The 21,160-nt window shown below is 54.0% G+C and overlaps 2 protein-coding genes across 2 annotated transcripts; one reads left to right on the top strand and one right to left on the bottom strand.

Moving 5' to 3' along the window:
• The first annotated feature begins 455 nt into the window (after nt 1-455).
• Nucleotides 456-19,029, top strand: FERMT3 (FERM domain containing kindlin 3). The gene is made up of 15 exons (XM_090259581.1): nt 456-648; nt 1,225-1,397; nt 4,127-4,360; nt 4,579-4,698; nt 4,805-4,973; nt 5,197-5,299; nt 15,585-15,692; nt 15,837-15,971; nt 16,051-16,100; nt 16,205-16,329; nt 16,534-16,640; nt 16,732-16,965; nt 17,325-17,449; nt 18,199-18,340; nt 18,457-19,029. Exons 2-15 carry the CDS (start codon nt 1,238-1,240, stop codon nt 18,634-18,636), a joined length of 1,992 nt encoding a protein of 663 aa, XP_090115707.1. The 5' UTR covers nt 456-648; nt 1,225-1,237; the 3' UTR covers nt 18,637-19,029.
• On the bottom strand, nt 18,371-20,824 carry TRPT1 (tRNA phosphotransferase 1). Its single transcript, XM_090259538.1, has 6 exons — nt 20,602-20,824; nt 19,951-20,120; nt 19,682-19,856; nt 19,420-19,476; nt 19,234-19,344; nt 18,371-19,102 (listed from the first exon to the last, which is right to left on the bottom strand). The coding sequence occupies exons 1-6, from the start codon at nt 20,759-20,761 to the stop codon at nt 19,059-19,061; spliced, it is 717 nt and encodes a 238-aa protein (XP_090115664.1). The 5' UTR covers nt 20,762-20,824; the 3' UTR covers nt 18,371-19,058.
• Between the last annotated feature and the right edge of the window lie 336 nt (nt 20,825-21,160).

The raw sequence follows: 21,160 nt of genomic DNA, 5'->3' as shown, positions 1-21,160 counted from the left end.
TGTGGCGGGGACAGCTGTGAATAACCAGTTCTGTTCAGCTGTTTCCTGGGGCATCTCTGAGATGGGCAAGTGTGGAAGTAGAGGCCCTTATTGGGGACAGGAGAGAAGGAAGTGTCTGGTGATGAACGGGCGTCGGGTCTTGAGCTGACTTGACCTGCCAAGTCCTAAATAACTTGGATCCAATCTTTTCAATTCCATGGCTCTCCTTGGCATCCCAGTGGTGTTCTGTGGCCCAAAGGGACCTACCTCATGACAGGTTGGAGGTGAGAGATGGCTTCCTACGGGACACCTAGCCATGAACACGAATTGGTGCTTCTCTTGACCTGAGCAGCCCTCCCAATGAGGGAGACCCTTTTGTGGTGTTGGGTCCACCAGCCCTACCCCTCCCTTGCTTCCTGTGCTGGTTGGGAACCTAGGCGGGGCCCCCCTGGAGCCCTTCGAAGTGGCTGGCAGTTTGCTTCCTGCACCCAGAGCCACCAGCGCGCCCTGGGGAGGGGCTGAGGCCATCCTATCAAGACAGCAAGGCCTGCCCTCTGAAGGAAGCTCCAAAGAGAGCAGAGGAGAAGGAAGCACCCAGCAGTCCGCAGGTGTTCAGGCTGAGGTCCGGAGCAGCTAACACGCCAGCTGCCCCAGCCCCTTGCCGCCAAGGTAAGCTGGGGCCCTTCTTCCTCACCCTCCTACAGCCTCTCTGCCCAGTATGGCCTTCTCCGTGCGGAGCCTAGAGAAGTGGACTTGCCACTGCCCTAGAGAGGCCTTGGCTGGTCTGGGATGTTTGGATCTCAGCTCTGGGCCAGGATTGGAATTATTTTCTGACCTGGGTTTACAACCGTTTCCAGGCTGGGCAGCTGCCGGTGTGGGCTTGGGCTGAGCTGTGGGCCAGGAGAACATATGGAGGTTGTGCCCTGCTCTGCCATCAAGCCGGGTGCTCTCGAGTGAGCCCTTCTTACTCTTACTGGGCCTCAGTCTTTACGTCTGTAAGACAGCAATGGGTCGGGCGATGTGGTCTCTGAGGGTCCTTACAGTTTACCCATCGGGATGGCAAGAGGGTCTGAGGGTCACCTGCTACCACTCAGCACCCCGCGCCTTGCTGCTGCCATGGTGCACGGCCTGTGGGTTGGCTCTGCTCCCCCACCTGCCCCGGGCACTGCGGGGCCTCTTCGACTTGAGCTGGGCGGCCTACCAGGCCCAGCGCCTTGCCCACTCGGCTCCCTCCCCACCCTCTAGAGCCGCCGCAGCCATGGCGGGCATGAAGACGGCCACTGGGGACTACATCGACTCGTCCTGGGAGCTGCGAGTGTTTGTGGGAGAGGAGGATTCCGAGGCGGAGTCGGTCACCCTGCGGGTCACGGGGGAGTCGCACATTGGCGGGGTGCTCCTGAAGATCGTGGAGGAGATCAGTGAGTGCCCCCGGGCCCTGCTGTTGACCTCAGCGCCGTGGGACGGCTCCAACGGCTGTCCCATGGCACTTCCCCGCTGCACAGCACTCGATAACGGTGTCAGTGACTCAGGCACCAGCTTAATCATTTGGTTCCAAAAAAGACATTTCCCCCGCTGTCTTCCTCTCCTTCCTCCCACTCCAGTGGGTTCTGTGTCACCAAGGAGCACACCCGGCCACACTCCTCCATTCCCCTCTTCTAGGTGCAATAGGTGCCTTGCCTGGGCTGAAAAAGAGGTCACATTCCGGGGGTCTGAGGGGAGACCCGAGGGGCCTGCTGGGGGCCCGAGGGCCTGCTCCCGCACCTCCTCCCCCAGGCGGAAGCCTCAGCAGGCAGGCGGGTAACAGGGCCGGCCTGGGTGGGAAGGCCCTGCCCCCACAGGAAGTTACAGCAGAGCAGCCTGTGGTATCAACCATTGGGAGCAGGGCTGGTGACATCTCATCCCCTTTGCCTTCCTGGGAAGGCAGTAGGCGCACCCAGATAGCCAGAGCTGGGAGGCAGGCCCGTGAGCGATAGTCCCAGCCGGGAGCCCTGCGGCCTGCAGGGGTGGGGGGTGGGCTTCCTCAGGCCCAGCAGATCCACCACGTGCTTCTGGGGAGGGAAGTCAGTTGGACAGCGCAGGGCCTGGGACAGCCTGGCCGACGGCCTGAGGCAGTGAGGGGAGCTTCCAGCAGGCAGGCCCAAGGAGGCTGTGAAAGTGGAAGCAGGGAGCAGAGGGTCCCTCAGACTGAGACGGCACCTAGCAAAGCAAGAGGCCTAAGCAGGGAGACAGACAGACAGGGCTCCCCAAGCCAAGTCCCTTCAGCTCCCACAGTGGGGACACTATGCTCATCCCCCTGTTCCCGCTCATATCTTAGGGCATCAGCATCTACTGATGCCCAGCTGAGTGGGCCCGTGCCAGCCCCTGGCCTCCTGGGGTGCGGCTGGCAGGTGAGCCCAGCCCCTCACCTGCCGGCACAGGGCTGGGTGCTGGTGCAGCCCAGGAGGAGCCAGCGTGGGGACCTGGAGCCAGCAGAGGGTCGCACCCAGCCTGGGATGAGGATGTTCACAGGAGAGGGGCCACAGCAGGGAGGAGAGAGGAGCGCGGCACATTGTCAGGCAGGGGTGTTCTGAACTGGAGCCTCTGGGTGAGGGGCCTCCTGGAGCATGACAAGAAATATCCGAAGGACTTCGGACTCTCCTGGAGGTGGAGGGCGCCACCCAAGGGAGACTGTGGGGCGAGGGCTGACATTAGTCAGGTCCCTCCGGGGGTGGAGGTAGCAGGGAGACAGCCTCCTTCGACGGGTCAGCACTGGGGGGTGGATTTGGGGAGTGAGACTGACATCGATTATATGCGGTGTCCAAAAGTGGACAGGGGTCACCCGTGCCTAGCAGGACACCCTTTGCCGTCAGCCTCCAGGTGTGGAGGAGTTGCTGTGGGCAGAGAGGGTGCCCCTGTCCACGGGGTTAAGAGGAGCACCTGGGGGCTGGGACTAGGAGTCATCGCATCCCTAGACCCGGAGCCCGCACACGGGGCCTGGTGAACAAGGCTTCTGGAATGAAGCCGGTGAACGTGCCCCTTGGCGGGTGGCTTTTGAGTTTCTGACCTGGGGCTCACTGCAAGAAGGTGAAGCCGTAGACTTGGTGAGACTTCCCCCTGTCCCCAAAGAGGAGGCCATGGCCCAAGAGGGTGAAGAGGGTCCCCGACTGAACCTAGACAGGACAGGGACCAGCCAGGAGAGGGGCCGAGGAGGGCGAACAGAAGCACGGGGACAGGAGGAGAGGGTGCAGGGGCCTCGTGCACCACCAAGAGGACAGGGAGACCCAAGCGGAGAAGCTCTCTTCTTTAAGCACCACAGATGACATGGCAGAGGGCAGAGGGAATGGCAGTGAAGATGGGGAATCCAGCCCCTTGAAAGGAAGCGCCTTGCACACTCCACAGGGCCGTGTTTATCTTCGCTCTTTGTGCTCCCCTCCTCGTACCAGTTCACGCTCCTGGAGTGGGGGGGCGGGGGGCGGAGGGCCAGCGTGTGTCACCCGTCACTAGCTGTGTGATGGGTGAAGTATTTGCATTTCTAACCGAATGCTCACTCGCAGGTGAATGCGCCTGCGTGAGTGTGTCCCGGACGCTGTGCTCTTACCACATGGTGCGCATTGCTCAGTGTCTACAGGCCAGGGTGATTGCTGCTCACGTCTCACTAACGAGCAGACCGAGGCACGGAGAGGTTAAGGGCGTGGCCAAGGGCACAGAACTAGGAGCCACTAAATATTTATGTCCTAAAGTGCCTGCTGTCACATGCCAGGCACACCCCCAGGCCCTGCCATAGTCTCTGCCCCAGGCCCCCACGAATGCCAAGGAGAGGCCAGTAAGCCAGGATTTTCTGGAGCACAAGACGGGCTGTATGGGGGATCTCGACGGGCTGGAGTGTGGGAGGTGGGAACATTAAGATGGGGAACACATGGATTCTGGGTTGGGGGCTCCCTAGGAAGTGGTGTAGCGACTGAGCCCGGAGGGGTGAGCAGGGTTAGCCAGCAAAGAGCTATTCCACCATGACCTTGGTCCCAGACCCCAAGCCAACCCAGCCTGGCCCTGCCCTTGGCTTGGGCAGGAGAGGGGAAGTCGTCAGAGGCCTCTGGTGCTCAGTGTTGGGGTTGGGGGCAGGACCCTCCAAGGCTGATATGCACCGCCCCCCTTTCCTGTGACCCCGCAGACCGCAAGCAGGACTGGTCAGACCACGCCATTTGGTGGGAACAGAAAAGGCGATGGCTGTTGCAGACCCACTGGACGCTGGATAAGTATGGCATCCTGGCCGACGCCCGCCTCTTCTTCGGGCCGCAGCACCGGCCGGTCATCCTGCGGCTGCCCAATCGCCGCGCCGTGCGCCTCCGAGCCAGCTTCTCCCAGCCCCTCTTCCAGGCTGTGGCTGCCATCTGCCGCCTCCTCAGTGAGTCCCCCACGGTCCCCACTCTGCCACCCTGCAAGGTTCCTGCAAGGGGGCGGCTCCTCTCCCTTTACAGGCCCAGCTATGGTCATGTTGTCCTTGCTCCTCTGATCCCCATCCTGCCTGCAGGGCTGTGACCTGCACAAAGTGCCCGTAGCGGGGTGGGGACAGGACATCACAGGGCAGGACCTGGTGCCAGCTGAGGCCCCAGTTTTCCACAGGTATCCGGCACCCTGAGGAGCTGTCTCTGCTCCGGGCTCCTGAGAAGAAGGAGAAGAAGAAGAAGGAGAAGGAGCCGGAGGAGGAGGTGTATGACTTGACCAAGGTCGTCTTGGCTGGGGGTGAGCACCAGCTGGGCGGGCCAGGGGCTGGTGCAGGGGACAGACCCATGAGGCCCAGGCTTAGGGGCTGGGGGCTGGGCCTGGTTAACCCCCACCCACACTCCAGGCATGGCCCCTGCGCTGTTCCGGGGAATGCCAGCCCACTTCTCGGACAGCGCCCAGACGGAGGCCTGCTACCACATGCTGAGCCGGCCACAGCCACCGCCTGACCCCCTCTTGCTCCAGCGCCTGCCTCGGCCCAGCTCCCTGTTGGACAAGACCCAGCTCCACAGCAGGTGCACTACCTGCCGGGTCTGTACGTGGGGCCACACCCCCTCATGCGGGGGCCCCCGCTCCCATGGCTCACACCCTGCATGTCCTGCTCACCCCAAATCCACACCTCCTGTTTCCAGGCCTTTCCTCTGTGTGTGTGCTAGCCCCCAAGCCAAGCCCATGCCCCCCGCCCCCTGCCCTGACCTAGCTCCGCCCTGACCCCTGCCTGTGCCTCCCACGGCCCAGGTGGCTGGACTCGTCACGGTGCCTCATGCAGCAGGGCATCAAGGCTGGGGACACGCTCTGGCTGCGCTTCAAGTACTACAGCTTCTTCGACCTGGATCCTAAGGTGGGCCGGGTCAGGGAGAAGCGGGGTCTGCGTCAGTGAGAAGTGGGGACCTAGGTTCAGGGGTTGGGCCTCTGGGAATGTTAGAGATGTGTCGGGGTCTGTCTCTGTCCATTTGTCCATCCACACCCGTGCATTAACTCTGCCAGCACAGTGCTGGGCCTGGGCTGGTGCCGAGGGCGTCAGGGAGAAAATGACCACAGATCAGTGTAGACAGTGGTGAGTGCCCTTGGGAAGCCTGCTCAGGTGGGAGGCGCCCAGCACCTGGGCTCAGGGAAGGCTTCCTGGAGGAGATGGCACTGGGACCTGCAGGGACGAGGGGTGAGGGAAGGACCAGACTTTGAGGCAGGTGCCAGTGTGCATCTGTCCCTCCAGGCCGACTGTCCCCACTGGCAGCCAACAGGCTCCATGCTGCCGTCTGAAAAACAGCCGGAACCCCAGAGGCAGAACCCTCTGCCCCCCTTCACTGAAAAACTTATAAGTGCAGCCACAGTTCACAGAGCCCTTGGGGGGCCCTGTCCTTTCTCCTGGAATCCTGTCTCCTGTTTCCCAGCCTTCCCTGAGTGCTCCTCCACTCCTCTCCCTCAGCCACATCTCTCCTGGTGTCTTCCATCCCACCCACGCGTGCTGCGGTGCCCGCGTCCTGTCTATCCTCTGCTCACTTCCTGCCCCGTCATTACTCAGCCACTTGCGACTCCCAAACGCCCATGGTCTCCAGCCGCCCTGCAGGCTCCCCCGCTCTCCTTCCCATCCCCGCAGCCTCTGGGCGTTGGCGAACCCCCGGGTTCCAGCCCTGCCTCCTCCTTTCCACCCTTTCTCCTAAACATCTCCAGTCTTACGGATTTAAGTATTATCTGTGTAGCTCCCAATTTTATAATCTCCAGCCCAGGCATCTCTCCCCTCAGCCCTAGACGCGCATGTCCATCTGGACCCCTCTGCTGGGGCATCTCTAAGCAGGCGCCTGAGGCTCTGTGGGCAGCGGGACTCTGGGTTCTGAGGCTGCCCAGCACCTCCTCCCGCCCCTCACGGATTCATGGCAAAGCCCAGACTTAGGACGTTCTGGATGCTTCCCTTTCTCTCCCACCCCATCCCTCATAGCATCCTGTTGATCCTCCCTTGACCTAAAATTCCAAACCACCCACTCTTCTTGGTCTTGTCTGTCCAGCCATACCGCCGCCCTCCTAAGGCACCTTCCTCCCCTCTGGGCCTCCCTCCTCCCCACGGCTCTGGAAGGAACACTTGCAAAGGCACGTTGGGCCATGCCACTCCTGCCTGAAAGGCTTCTGCGGCTGCCTGTGGTCCCAGCTGCCATCCCTGGAGGCCCAGCCTGATCGGGCCCTGCCCACCACTGCCTCTCTGCCCTGCCTGCTCCCTTCCATCTGCCCTACCTCCTTTCTCTCCTGGGGACTTTCCTGTTCCCTTCTCTTGCCTTTCCTACCTTCTTAGATTCAGTAGGTTTCACGATTCCGTTTTGCTTCCTTTATATTAGCTTATTAGCGATGCTTTTTTTGTTTGTTTAGTCATTGCTTTAGGGGTTATAGCACACATACACAATTACCGCCTGGGAATACCAGCGCTTCACATAGAGTCTAAGAACCTCACCACAGGGTGCTTTCCTTTCCCCGCCTGGTATCTCACACTTCGCTTCTCCATGTGCCAGAGCCTACCATACCCTGACGTATTTGTTGCTGTGAGTATTGTTATGACGCTATATTGAGAAATAACTCATATATCATATCGTTTGCCCAATTGCAATGTACCAGTCAATGGTTTTTATTACAGTCACAGAGTTGTGCTACCATCACCCACAACCGACTTTAGAACATTTCATCACCCTGCAAAGAAATCTCATACTCATTAGCAGCCCCCTCCCCATGTCTCCTCCACCCGCCTCGGCCCCAGGTGGCTACTCATCTCCTTTCTGTCTGTAGGGCTTTGCCTGTTCTCGACATTTCATATCAATGTGGCTCTTTGTGTCTGGCTTCTTTAACTAAGCATCCTGTTTTCAAGGTTCATCCATGCTGTACAGCATGGATCAGTGCTTTATTCAGTTTTTTAAAAGATTTTTTTATTTTGGGAGGGAGAGAAACATCGATGTGCAAGAGAAAAATTGATCGGTTGCTTCTTGCACGGCCACTACTGGGGACCTGGCATGTGCCCTGACTGGAAATCGAACCCACGACCTTTCGCTTTGTAGGATGACACCCAACCCACTGAGCCACACCAGTCAGGAAAGTGCTTTATTCATTTTTATGGCTGAGTAATATTCCATTGCAAAGATATGCCACAGTTTATTTTATATTAATTAATAGACATTTGGTCCCCCCCCTTGTTGGCTATTATGAATAATGCTGCTATGTATATTCATGTACAGATTTTTGAGTAGACATATATTTTCATTTCTCTTGGGTGTATACCTATGAGTAGAATGTTGAGTTGTCATTGTTATTACTTTTGCTTTAATCAGTCAGTTGTTGTTTCTTTTAATGATTTTTTTTTTTAAAGATTTTATTTTTTATTTTTAGAGGGAGGGGAAGGGAGGGAAAAAGAAACGAAAGGAAACATCAGTGTGTGGCTGCCTCTTGTGCGCCCCCAACCGGGGACCTGGCCCTGAACCCAGGCACGTGCCCAACAGGGAATCGAACCGACAACCCTTTGGTTCGCAGGCTGGCGTTCAGTCCCCTGAGCCACACACCAGCCAGGACTAATTGCTTTTTATTAAATTTTTGTTTTGATATAACTGTAGATTCACAGACAGCTGTTAAGAAATAACACACAGCCCTGGCTGGTGTGGCTCTGTGGATTGAGTGCCAGCCTGCAGACCAAAGGGTTACTGGTTGGATTCCCAGCCAGGACACGTACCTGGGCTGTGGGCGGGGTCGCCGATTGGGGGTGTTCAAGAGACAACCACACATTGATGTTCCTCTTCCTCTCTTTCTACCTCCCTTTCCCTCTCTCCAAAAATAAATAACTAGAATATTTTTTTTAAAAAGAAAAGAAAGAACACACAGAGGTCCTAGATACCCGGCTACCCTTTACCCAGTTCCCCGATTAGTATCCCAACTGGGCTGGCTACAGAACAGTTGCATCAGCCAAGTGTCCTGTAAAGACATTCAAAACTTATGAAAAAAACTCTTCTATACCTGCCCACACGCTCACCATTGCCCGTGCCCTTTATTCCTGCAAATAGACCAGATTTCCAGCTGATACCATTTTCCGTTTGCCTGAGGACTTTCTTCATGTATGTCTTTAACATTTCTCTGCTGACCCGATGATGAATTCTTGCAGCTTTTATATGTCTGCATGAGTCATTATTTTGTCTGTGATTTTGAAAGATATTTTCACTTGGTGTAGAGTTCAGAGAAGGAAAACTCTGACTCCAAAAAACCTCCGCTGCCTTGCGGCATACCTCTTCAGGGGAAAGGCTAAGGGAGTAAACCCCGACAGAAAATCCGGAGCCGGAGTCCCTAAGGCGGTTTGACGTTGTAGTCAACACCGGCAACTCCTGCGGCGCACCTGAAGCCAAGCTGTTTTGACTCTGTCTTTCCCTTGGATCCTTCAGCTGCGAAGAGAGGGGGGTCTGCTGCATGGGCAACAGCAGACCCTCCATATCACCCTGCCCAGGCTCTGTAGCTTCAGCTTCACTGGAGAGGACCCTCCAGCGTCCTTGCAAGATGTCGATTCAACACGGGAGGAGACAGATACCGTGTCACTCCCGAGTCGGACTGCACAGCCATTCTCGGCGGTGCAGATAGACTCTTAAGAAGCTACACCATCGTCTCTCGAGACGGACGGCTGCCGACGACGAGAGTTCTTAGTTGACAGATTTTTTTTTTTTTTTTTTTATGGTAACCTAACTTCAGAGTCTTGTGGCTTACACTGCTTCCAAGGACAGGTCTGCCCTCATTCTTTGTTCATCTGTATGTGATGTGTCTTTCTTTCTGACTGCTTTTATGCTTTTCTTTTGTGACTGGTTTTAAACAGTTTGATTGTCATGTGCCTTGGTTCACTTCAGGTTTCTCATGCTTGGAGTTCATTAAGCTCAGTTTCGAGTTTTTAAGTATTTTCCATATCTCTCCTAACGTACTCATGCTGTTCTTTACTTTCTTAGACATATAGGATATACAGGGTGGGGAAAAAGTAGGTTTATAATGGTCTGTATGAAAAATAATGCAATAATTAATAAATAGTAATATAAAAACAAACTGTTTTGCATACTCACAACTGTAAACCTACTTTTGCCATATGCTGTATTTATAACTTCTAGTGTTTTCACCTATGAATTTTATCTGTGTCATTTCTGGACCTATTTCTCTTGACTATCGATCTCCTCATTATGAGTTGTATTTTTCTGCTTGTATTCATGCCTGGTCATTTTTTATTTAATGCCAGACATGACAAATTTTCTGTTCTTGGGTGCTGATTTTTTGTTTTTTGTTTTTTGTTTTTTGTAGTCCTTTAAATATTTCTGTAAGTTGTCTGGGGATAAATTTAAGATACTTAGAAGCAGTTGATCATTCGTTAATTTGACAGGACAAGAGCATTCTTTAATCCAGGGCTAATTCCCACCCTCCCTTACAAAGGGAATAAATAGCCTTCCGAGTATCTGGCACACCATGTATGAAGAGACTTCTCTAACCTGACTGTTGGGAATGTGAATATTCCCACCTGACGTGAGGTCCGGTACATGTTTCGCCTGCTCCTTTCCAGGGTCTTCTTCCACCCGCCTTGGATAGTTTCCTTACACACAGACATGAAGCTGTGCTCAGCTAAAGACTCAAGAGGAGCCCTCTGCCGATCCGCGGGCTTCTCCCTCTCTGTGTGCAGCTGTCCCCTCTCCAGCACTCTGTGCTGTGAGCTCAGGCTGCCTTGGGCTTCCTTAATCTCTGCTCTGCTTCCTCAGCTCAGGGGATAATGCTGGGCTCTGTCTGGGGTCCTACGCCCTGTGCCGCAGCCTGGAAGCTCTCTCCAGGTGGTCACCTGGGGCAGTCCTAGGAGTCACCTTGTTTCCCCTTCCCCCAGGGATCACCGTCACATGGTCTGTGGTCCAGTATCTAAAAACCATTTGGTCTCTCTTGTTCTTTTTTTTTTTTTAACTATATTTTTTGTTAACTATATGACGGCTTAAAGAGTTAAAATAACCCTAGCAGGTTTGTAATAACAACAAAAAGCAGTTCCTTGCTGTACCTCTCCTTATCCCAGGTTTCTGATCCCTAGAGACTGTAGATTTTAACTCTGTGGCTTTTTCTTCTAGTGTTTACATCTATATGACATGCTTATATATTTGTTCTATTCCTTGGTATTTTCATTTCACACATTATCTATTGACTTTGTATAAGAGATGAAGATTTAGCTGTCTTACACCCTACAATGGTCTGCTGCATGGGCAACAGCAGACCCTCCATATCACCCTGCCCAGGCTCTGTAGCTTCAGCTTCACTGGAGAGGACACTCCAGCGTCATCGTAAGATGTCGATTCAACATGGGAGGAGACAGATACCGTGTCACTCCCGAGTCAGACTGCACAGCCATTCTCGGCGGTGCAGATAAGACTCTTAAGAAGCTACACCATCGTCTCTCGAGACGGATGGCTGCCGACGACGACGACCCTACAATATACAGCAGTTCTTTGCACCTTTCCGACTGAGTTGTGCTATAGTTTTTGGTTAAAAACAACATGATCATGGCTATAAATAGTAACACATATAAATAGTGTTCTTAGCTAAGCCACAGAGTAATAATATTTCCTTTCTTGGTCAAATTTTTTATAGTTCATAATTGCTATATTTTTATTAGCCGATTTTTCTATTAATTGTCTGTCTGTGCACAGTTAGAAAAGAGACCCCAAAAGGCTCTCAGCAGCTGTGGCTCGTCATTGAGGGTTTTCACAGTGGTGAGGTGAAGCCCCACCAACATGGCAACGCAATCAAAATATTTCTTTCTAAGTGGTAGGACATCAGTCAGTGTGACTTCCTTCTTGGGCCCATGGCAGCCTACCCACTGCCCAACTTCATGTCACTATTTCCTGGGAAATGTCATATGGGACTTCTTGGTTCCTTGGACCCTTTGTGTTCCTCTTTCTTGACTGACGCCCTCATTTTGATGTAGCATATATTTCAGTAGCTTCCCCTAAAAGGGTATGTGAGACTTAAACAGTTTGAAGTCCTGCATGTCTGAAAAGGTCAGTATTCTATGCTCACTCACAGACTAGTTTGGCCAGGCATAGAATTCTAGGTTAGAAACATTTTCCCACCCACATTTTGAGGCCACTGTTCTATTGTCTTCTAGTTTCCAATGTTGCAGTTGAAAAGTCTGATGCCATTTTTATTTTCAGTCCTTCTATATGTGACACATACTTTTATTTTTTTCTCTCGGAGGTAGAGCGTAGGTATCACAAACTTTTTTTTTTTAAATAACTTATTTATTTGTTTGTTTTATTTTTTTAGAGAGAGGGGAAAGGAGAAAGAGAGGGAGAGAAACATCACTGTGTGGTTGCCTGTCACTTGCGCCCCCAACTGGGGACCTGACGTGCAACCTAGTCATGTGTCCTGACTGGGAATCGAACCAGCGACACTTGGCTCACAGGCCGACACTCAATCCACTGAGCCACAGCAGCCAGGGCTGGTATCACAAACTTTTAAAATCTTCTCCTTATCTCCTGGTGTTCTAAATTTCTCAATAGTATGGGTCTTTCTTCATTGATTGACCTGTACACTTTCAAATTAGAAACCTGGGCCCTCCAGTTTTGGAAAAATGTCCTTTACAATTTCTTCAATCATTTTCTCCCTTCCATTTTTCTGTACCTTTTCTTTTTCTGGGACCTAGTAGATATTAGACCTGCTGGATTGATTTTTCAAAGAAACAAATTATACACTTATCTTTTCTTATTTTTAAGCTTGTTGTCTTTTTATTCTACTTGCTGGAGTTTCTTGACTTATGTTCCAAAAGAACTATTCAACTTTTCATCTCTGCAGCTGTATTTTTAAATTCTAAGAGCTCTTACTTTCTGAGTGTTCCTTTTAAAGCCTACAGCACTTTACCGACCACCAGAGGCCCCCCTCCCCCCCTTCCAGACACCACCTCCCACAAAGGCAACAACTGTTGTTACCTCTAACACCAGATGAGTTTTGCATGTGTTTGAAATCTACATAAATGAAACCACACAGTCTACACTTTTATGTCTGGCTTCTTTTACTCGGTGTTATGCTTCTATGATTCACCCATGTGGCATATAGTTGTAGTTTATTCCTTCCCATTGCTACGTCACAGTCCATTATGCCAATGTACCAGTTAATTTCCGTTCTACTGTTGATGGGCACCGTGCAATTTTCAGATTGGGACTATTAAGAACAGAGATGTTATGATCCTTTCAGTATGTGTCTTTTGGTGAACGTAAGTACACATTTCTTTCTTTAAAAAAAAGAAAGAAATGGGGAAATTAACTTTTTAAAGTTTTTTAAATTGATATTACAGAAAGAGAGGGAGAGACACATTGATTTGTTGTTCCACTTATTGATGCATTCCTTGATTGCTTCTTGTATGTACCCTGCCTGGGGATCGAACTCACAACCTTGGAGTATCAGGACAATGCTCTAACCAACCAAGCTACCTGGCCAGAGCCAGGTACACGTGTCTGTAGGGTACATACCGGGAGGTGGGATTGCTTGGTTCCAGGGCGGACATTGGGAGCCTGTAGTAGATAACTGTTCACGCCTTTCCACATGCTTGTACCACTGACACCCCAGCAGCCGGGTGCAAGGTGGTCATCTGTTCCACAGCCTCCCCAGTACGAGGTGTTCCTTACCTTTTCCATTGTAGCCATTCTGGTGGGTGTGTAAAGGTACCTTATGTGGTTTTTCAAAACTGCTTTGCTGAGCTATAATTCACATACTATAGAAATCACCCAGTGAAAGCATCGTCTGACTATTTTGAGTAAATGTATACAATTGTGCAGCTGTCACCACTGTCGTTTCAGAACACTTCTGTCTCCCCAGGAAGTTCCCTAGTGCCATTTGCAGTCACCCTCTGCCCACACCCAACCCCAGACAACCATGACGTGCCCTTTCTGTGACTTTCCTTTACGTTTCCTTGGTAACCAATCAAGCTGAGCCCTTTTCTGTGTGGCCATTAGCCAGTTGGAAATCCTCTTTTGTGATATTTCTGTTCAAGTTTTTTGCTAATGTTTATTTTTACTTGCTTGTCTTTTTCATGCTGCTTTGTAGTTCTTTATGCGGTTCATATGTGAGTACTTTGTCAGATAAATATATTGTGAATATATTTTCTCCTAATGGTTTGTTTGGTATATGTGCTGCCAAAGCAAGCACATTAATGGTTTATTTTGACAACAAAAGTTCCTAATTTTGATATGATTTATATTTCTTCTTTTATGATTAACATCTTCTGTGGCCTGTTTAAGAAATCTTTCTGCATCACGATCACAAAGATGTCTTATTTTTCTCTAAAGGCTTTGTTTTAACTTTCACATTTGGATCGGCAATCCATCTGGAATTGATATTTGTACGCGGTGTGAGGTAGGGGTGCAAATAATTTTTTTGACACGAGTATCCAGTTGACTCCATGTCGTTTACTGAAAAGAACATTCTTTCCCCAGTGACTGTAGGGCCACCTCTGTCCTAAGTCAAGTAAACATACAGGTTTGGGTCTCCCTCTGACTCTCTTTGGTTCCAAACTGATCAATTTGTTTCTCATTGCTAATGCCACACAGTTGAATTACTATGACTATAATTATGTTCCTTTTTAGAATAGCGCACTGTTCTTGCTTTATGGGGGCAGTGTTTTATCTCTAGAAGGATTTTGACTAGTGTTGGAAGTTTTCTTCTACTCGCTGCATTGTCTTCATTTTCTCCAAGCTCTGCTTCTCCTGTTGGTCTTGGTCTGTATAGTCGATGCCAGTAGCTTTTCGTAAAGTTGGGGAATCCTCGCCAGCCCTTTCATATTTACAAGGAAGGCTCTTGGAAGCCAAACTGGAAACCCTGAGTGCATGAATAGGGCTTCGCGTTTTGGGGACCTCCTGGGGGTACTAGGGCAGGAATGCTGCTCTTTTGGGGGGGTTTCTCCTGGGCTTATCAGTGTCTCAGCAGTGAACCTTCTGATCTCCCGAATGGGCATAGAAGCCCACCACCAATGTCTTGGGTGACAAGTGAGGAAGAGGTGGGGTGTCTCACTTCTCAGAAAGCCAAGCTTCTCTCGATTTACCTGTTCTCCCCACCTCGCACAACCCCTCTCAGCTGTACAAGTGCAGGGGCACCTCTGGCTCAGCATCTCAGAGAGTAAATCTCTGGCTTGTGCCAGGTGCCAGCGGCTGTCACTTGGCTGCAGGGAGCGGGGAGGGATCTGCGCCTTTTATACACTTTTTTCGGTCCTCCTTTCAGCCCACCCTTGCCTCTCAGCCAGGAGACTGGAGTCCAGAACCTGTCCTGGGGTCCTCCATGCGAGCTAGATGCCTTTGTCCAGATCTTTGTTCTTTCTGCTGTTTGCTTTCTGCCTGTTTTCAAAACTCATTAGTGCCTTTGCCACAGAACAGGAAGGGACAACATGAGATCCCAGCAATCCAGTTCCCATTCACATTTTGCTTCTCATCTTCCAAAATGTTGTCTCTCACCTGCTCTAGGCTTCTCTCTCTCTTGTCTTTTTGGGTTTACCTTTTTTTATGCCTTTGCTATCAGTTTTGGCAGGTTTCAGAGGGAGCTTGGGCTTGGTCTTCTATGGGTAACTGGGATCCCCCTTTGAACTTTGCACTCCCTGTTCCTTCTCTCTGGAAAGATATTCCCATCAGTCTCCCCTTTGGTGGCCCATCCTCATTCTTCACATCTCAGCACATCCTGTCACCTCCTCAGGGAAGACTTCCCTGAATGCTCCCGCCTGTAGAATAGCTTCCTACAGCCCAGCCCAGTTCCATTGTGGTGTCCTTGCCTGAGGGCATGACTGAGCCAACCCATGGCAGCTACTTCCTTGATAGCTTTTATCACACTCTTGAATCACTTTACCTATTTATTGATGGGTCTCTCAGTCCCCTTCTGCCCTGGGCAGCCTGTGAGGTGCACAACAGACATATAGTCAGTATCTGTACAAAAAGGTTTAGAGGGAAAAAGGTGCCACTTACCTGGGCAGGTGGGGCAGGGGGGCTCTAAGGCCCCTGTGAGGCCAGTAAACAAGCCTGCCACAGCACAGAGGGCAGGCCGAGGGCTGAGGCTCGCAGGGCCGGGCACACGGGGTGCTCAGGGCACTTGACGCCTGACCAACCCAGCCTCCCCGCCCACCGCTCCAGACAGACCCGGTGCGGCTGACCCAGCTGTATGAGCAGGCTCGGTGGGACCTGCTGTTGGAGGAGACCGACTGCACCGAGGAGGAGATGATGGTGTTTGCAGCCCTGCAGGTGCCAGGCAGGCCTCGGGGCGCAGGGTGGCGGGGGGTGCAGGCCAGTCCGGGCGGGGCCCCACCTCTGGGGAAGCCCGGCTCAGGGCATGGTTGGGCGAATGGGCTGCCCGCTGAGCCCTCCCTGGCCGTGTGCCCCACCCAGTACCACATCAACAAGCTGTCCCAGAGCGGGGAGGTGAGCGAACCAGCAGGCGCAGACCCAGGGCTGGACGACCTAGATGCCGCCCTCAACAACCTGGAGGTGAAGCTGGAGGGGTCAGCACGCACAGATGTGCTGGTAAGAGGCTCAGGTCAGGGGTCAGGGCCAGGGCCAAGCCCAGGAACCGGGCCTCCCCTCTGACTCCTCTGCTCCCCAGGACAGCCTCACCACCATCCCGGAACTGAAGGACCATCTCCGGATCTTCCGGTGAGTTTGGGTGTGGAGTTGGCAGCCCTGCTGGAGGGGGCCAGTGTGCAGAGACAGGAGGAGGGAGGAGGGTGGCCTGTCACCACCTTCCACCTCACCCTCAGGCCCAGAAAGCTGACCCTGAAGGGGTACCGCCAGCACTGGGTGGTGTTCAAGGAGACCACGCTGTCCTACTACAAGAGCCAGGATGAAGCCCCGGGGGACCCCATTCAGCAGCTCAACCTCAAGGGTGAGTGAGGGCAGCCTGGTCAGGACAGGGACACTGGCAAAGCTGTGGGATGGCCAGGTGACCGCTCTCACCAGCTTCATCCTGAGTGCTGGGGAAGAGGCCCTGTTCTCAGGCAGCTGTGCGGGGCTGGCCTTTCCCTGGGGGGCACAACAGGCAGGGCTCCCCATCTCTAGCCTTCTAGCCCACCCCCTCTTCTCCCACCAGGCTGCGAGGTGGTCCCTGATGTGAACGTCTCAGGTCAGAAATTCTGCATCAAACTGCTGGTGCCTTCCCCTGAAGGCATGAGTGAGATCTACCTGCGCTGCCAGGATGTGAGGGCTGGGCCAGTGGGGGAGCAGAGGAGCAGTGGGCTGAACCGGAGCCTGGCTGGCCCCTCACCACCCTCCCGTCCTCCCTCCGCAGGAGCAGCAGTACGCCCGCTGGATGGCCGGCTGCCGACTGGCCTCCAAGGGCCGCACCATGGCGGACAGCAGCTACGCCAGTGAGGTGCAGGCCATCCTGGCCTTCCTCAGCCTGCAGCGGACAGGCACCGGGGGCTCGGGCCACCAACTCCAGGGGCCTGATGCCTCCCCTGAGGGCCTCAACCCTTACGGCCTTGTTGCGCCCCGCTTCCAGAGGAAGTTCAAGGCCAAGCAGGTGCCAGAGGGAGTGGGTGGTGGGAATGACCACAGCGTTTGCCTGGCCATCCTTGGCCCCTGGATCTCCAAAGAGCCTTCCTCTGAAAAGCCATGTGCTCACTCGTTCCTTCTCCCACCCATGTCCCTGAGACTGTGTGCCGGTTCCCCCCTCCCCAAGAGGAGAGGGGTCACGGTCTAGCTGCCCACGTCCATCTCAGGGCCAGGCTCAGCTCATGGTTGATGAGCATGAGTGGGTACACTCTGGTGGCCCCACAATGGGCACTGCCCCTGCCCTGGGCTCAGCATCCTGTCTCCCTGATGGGGACAGGTAGGGGGTCTCAGGGACTTTGGAAGCCTCTCACCAGTGTGGTCCCACAGCTCACCCCGCGGATCCTGGAAGCTCACCAGAACGTGGCCCAGCTCTCGCTGTCTGAGGCCCAGCTGCGCTTCATCCAGGCCTGGCAGTCCCTGCCGGACTTTGGCATCTCCTATGTCCTAGTCAGGTAAGCACCCCATTGAGGCCCTCTGCCCTCACCTGCTGCCTGGTGGGCAGCACCCCGAAGCCTCCCTTCTGTGATTTTTTTTTAAATTTATTTTTAGAGAGGGAAAGGGAAGGAGAGAGGGAGAGAAACATCATGTGTGAGGTAAATATTGATTGGTTGCGTCTCACATGCTCCCAACTGGGGACCTGGCCTGCAACCCAGGCATGTGCCACCACTGGGAATTGAACCGGTGACCTTTCAGTTCACAAGTCAGCACTCGGTCCCCTAGGCCACACCAGCCAGTGCTGAAGCCTCCCTTTTTGTTCTCTGTGAGCAGACCTTACTGATGGCACCCCATGTGCCACCCCCACAGTAGACCCAGAGAGAGATCAGGCCAGGGAATAGGAGACCCAGCGCCATCCCAGCTCTGCCATGAACCGTTCCCTCCCCAGGCCGTGGTTAGCTGGTCTGTAGGACAGGGCTGCCGTAGACTGCTGTGATAGGGAATGGCTTGGTTTTCCAAGCCAGCAAAGATGATGATGATACAAAAACATCATTTAAAGGCATGGACTATTTGCCTGATGTTGCTAAATGTTATTATAATGATTACATCAATTAACTCCCATTTTCCAAGTGAGGAACTTGCGACCCAGAGAACCTATGTGACTTCCTTGCACAGCCTGCTCCTGAGCACCACAGCAGGCTGTGAACAGGCTCCGGGGCCACGTGGGGTGGGGCCCTTGCTCACACTCTGTCCTCATGGGGACCAGGTTCAAGGGAAGCCGGAAAGATGAGATCCTGGGCATCGCCAACAACCGACTGATCCGCATCGACTTGGCCGTGGGCGACGTGGTCAAGACCTGGCGCTTCAGCAACATGCGCCAGTGGAATGTCAACTGGGACATCCGGCAGGTGGGCGCAGAGCGAGGGTGACAGCAGAGAGAGGGGGCGGGGCCAGACCCAGCGGGGCCGGGCAGGGGCTGCTCCATGGCCCACCCCACCAGCCTCTCTCACTGCCCGCCCTGCAGGTCGCCATCGAGTTTGACGAGCACATCAACGTGGCCTTCAGCTGCATGTCCGCCAGCTGCCGCATTGTGCATGAGTATATCGGGGGCTACATTTTCCTGTCCACTCGGGAGCGGGCCCGAGGGGAGGAGCTGGACGAGGACCTTTTCCTGCAGCTCACAGGAGGCCACGAGGCCTTCTGAGGCCTTACTGCCCCTGTCCCGCTCACCACCTGCCACGGCCACTCCCAAGCCCACACACACTGGGACTCACTGCCCACCCTCTCCAGACATGCACTGAGCTGGGCACATTCACCCACTGCCACTGGCTTTGTGCAGACGAGGGACCTGGCTGGGTCGGACTCTGCCATCCCCCAGGCTATGGCAGGGGGCGGGGGGGCCTGAGTTCTACAACACCGCCCTGCCCTTGCCTGAGTGGCCGAGACCAACACCCCTGACCTAGTTGTAGTCCCTGAGCACGCAAGGAAGACCAGCTGTAGCTATAGGATGATAATTCTTGGTTTTAAACTGGAGTTTCTTTCTTGTTATCTTTTTACATTTCTTTTTAAAAAATAAATATTTTATTGTTGGATCATCCTTCTTCCCCTGACGCTGTGCTGGGACCACTATGACACTGCCTCTTCTTCACCAGCCAAGGAGAGGGGCTTTCCTAGGATAAGAGACAAGCTGGTTAGAGAATGGGAGACCTAAGGCAGCCTGGGGCTGGCAGCTGGGAGAGAGGCAAAGGGCTGAGGACACAGGCTTCAGGCACCAAGAACAGGGGTTGAGGAGAGTTCTCACGGGTAGGGCATAGCTGCAGAGCCTCCTTGAAGTACTTGGGGAGCAGGAAGCCGTCAGCATTCCCTGGCGTCAGGATCACTCCATTGGCAGAGCGGAAGAAGCGGATTCCATCTGCAGACAGAGCCAGACGTGTGACTCAGGCCCTCTCTGAAGGCCCAGGGTAGGCCCTGCTGTGCCCAGGCTCACCTGCCAGGGCCAGGGGCCCATTGATGAACACAGCCACTTCGCAGTTTGGCCGCATGCCTGCAGAGACAGTTGGAGCTGGGGTCTGGGGTGCCTGGGGCTGCAGTTATCCAGCCTGAGCAGGCTGGGGTCCTGGACTCAGTGGGCAGAAGGGGGTGCTGCTGCACACGGGGTATGGGGTAGCCTTGGACCAAAGGGGCTGGGACCTTTGCAGGGCGACCTGGGAGGAGAGTAAGTGGGAGTCACTGAGGGGGTGGGCACTGACCACTGATGACACCAGGGTCCCCAGGCAGTCCTGTGGCCAGATGGATGTGCGTCCTTCCCTGGCAGGACAGGCCCTTGAGCAGGATGGAGGGCCAGTGCTTCCAGAATGTGCCATGGACGAGCATCAGGGGCAGGTCCTGTGGGGTCTCCAGGGGCGTCAGTTCCAACTCAGGTACCTGGTATGGGTGAGGGAATGGGAAGCAGTGAGACGCACCCCCCTCACAGGGAGGGGTCCCACCTGGCTCTCCCACTTGTCTCATTAGCCCCCACCTGCAGGGAGTGACCCTGATTGGCTCGGATAAGCAGGCCGGTGCTGGGGTCCCCTGGCTGCAGGGCAAACCGCTGCTTCCCATTGGTGTCCACCACACGCTGCACATCTTCAGCTGAGAAGCTGCGGAACTGGGGCAGCTGCAGGAGGGCGCCCAGGGGCACAAAGCCATCTGTGGGCAGACGGGGTGCTCAGGAGCTGAACTTGCTCTGGCCTGAGCCAGAGTTCACAGGGGTTGGGGGTCACAGGGTTTATCTGTGTGACCTTTAGAAAGTCTTTCCTTTCTGGGCCTCAGTTTCCTCAACTGACAAGGGGGTATGACCTGCCTCATGGAGGGCCACAAAGATAGTGACCCTTTTTAGCACAGTACCTGGCTCAAGGTGGATACTCATGAGCCTCATTTGCACCACCCCCACCACTTTTGGGATAAGTGTTTATTGGGCCACGGGCCTGGCCCAGAGAGAGGCTCCTTTCCCAGTTTGCTCCAGACATGGTATTGGGCTCTGGGTCTTCCCTGTAAATGGAGGAATGTACCTTTTATACCACCCCCATAGGGCTGTGGTGGCAGCCACGGGGGAGAGCAGTCCCAAACAGGCTCACACTTCCCTGTGCTGGAGCCCCTCCTTACCCCAGCCTCTAAGACCCTCACTTACCTAGCCCCATGGGAAGCCCTAGCTTCAGGGCCCCATGGCGCAGAGCATAGGACAGAGCCTTGGACAGTTGTACATCTCGGTCCTGCAAGAGTTCAGAGCTGGTCCCTGGTCCCTGGTCCCTGGTCCCTGCGGTGATCTTGCCTTGCTGCCCACCCTGCATACTAGTGACCTGATGCAGGGGAAGACTGGAGGGAGAAGAGTCCCTGTGCTCTCCAGAAAACAGTATGCCCCATCAGCCCCCAGGCCCACCCCACCAGCATTTCCCAATGAGCCAGGACTGAGTCCCCTTACCTCCCCTTCCCACCATGGGGGTAGGGGTGAGGGTGGGAGAGGACGCACCTGTTCCCGGGGTCTGTGAGCCCTTCTACCCCTGGGCCCTGGTGCTTCCTGCTTCTTCCCTCCAGAGCTCATGGTCAAAACCTGTGGGGAGCATGTGGGGACTGTTAAGGACCCTCCCATGACTCCACCCTGCCCAGAAAGTCAAAAAGCCTCAAGATATGAGAGCCAGGAGGCGGATATTTAGCTCATCAGATTCACCTTCCACCCCTAAAACCCTGGT

Source organism: Furipterus horrens, unplaced genomic scaffold, assembly GCF_987537825.1.
Source record: "Furipterus horrens unplaced genomic scaffold, mFurHor1.1.pri manual_scaffold_2, whole genome shotgun sequence".
In the NCBI taxonomy this organism is placed as follows: domain Eukaryota; kingdom Metazoa; phylum Chordata; class Mammalia; order Chiroptera; family Furipteridae; genus Furipterus; species Furipterus horrens.
Note: the sequence above shows the minus strand (reverse complement) of the source record. Positions and strands in the feature narration are given on the sequence as shown.

Bases quoted from the DNA above. Each gene is read 5' to 3' on its own strand.
- FERMT3 (XM_090259581.1), top strand. From the start codon at position 1,238: ATGGCGGGCATGAAGACGGCCACTGGGGACTACATCGACTCGTCCTGG. The intron at 15,693-15,836 runs GTGCCAGGCAGG...TGCCCCACCCAG, and splicing joins TGGTGTTTGCAGCCCTGCAG to TACCACATCAACAAGCTGTC. The intron at 17,450-18,198 runs GTAAGCACCCCA...CATGGGGACCAG, and splicing joins ATCTCCTATGTCCTAGTCAG to GTTCAAGGGAAGCCGGAAAG.
- TRPT1 (XM_090259538.1), bottom strand. From the start codon at position 20,761: ATGCAGGGTGGGCAGCAAGGCAAGATCACCGCAGGGACCAGGGACCAG. The intron at 20,121-20,601 runs GTAAGTGAGGGT...GTCTGCCCACAG, and splicing joins AGGGCTTCCCATGGGGCTAG to ATGGCTTTGTGCCCCTGGGC. The intron at 19,857-19,950 runs GTGGGGGCTAAT...CACCCATACCAG, and splicing joins ATCAGGGTCACTCCCTGCAG to GTACCTGAGTTGGAACTGAC.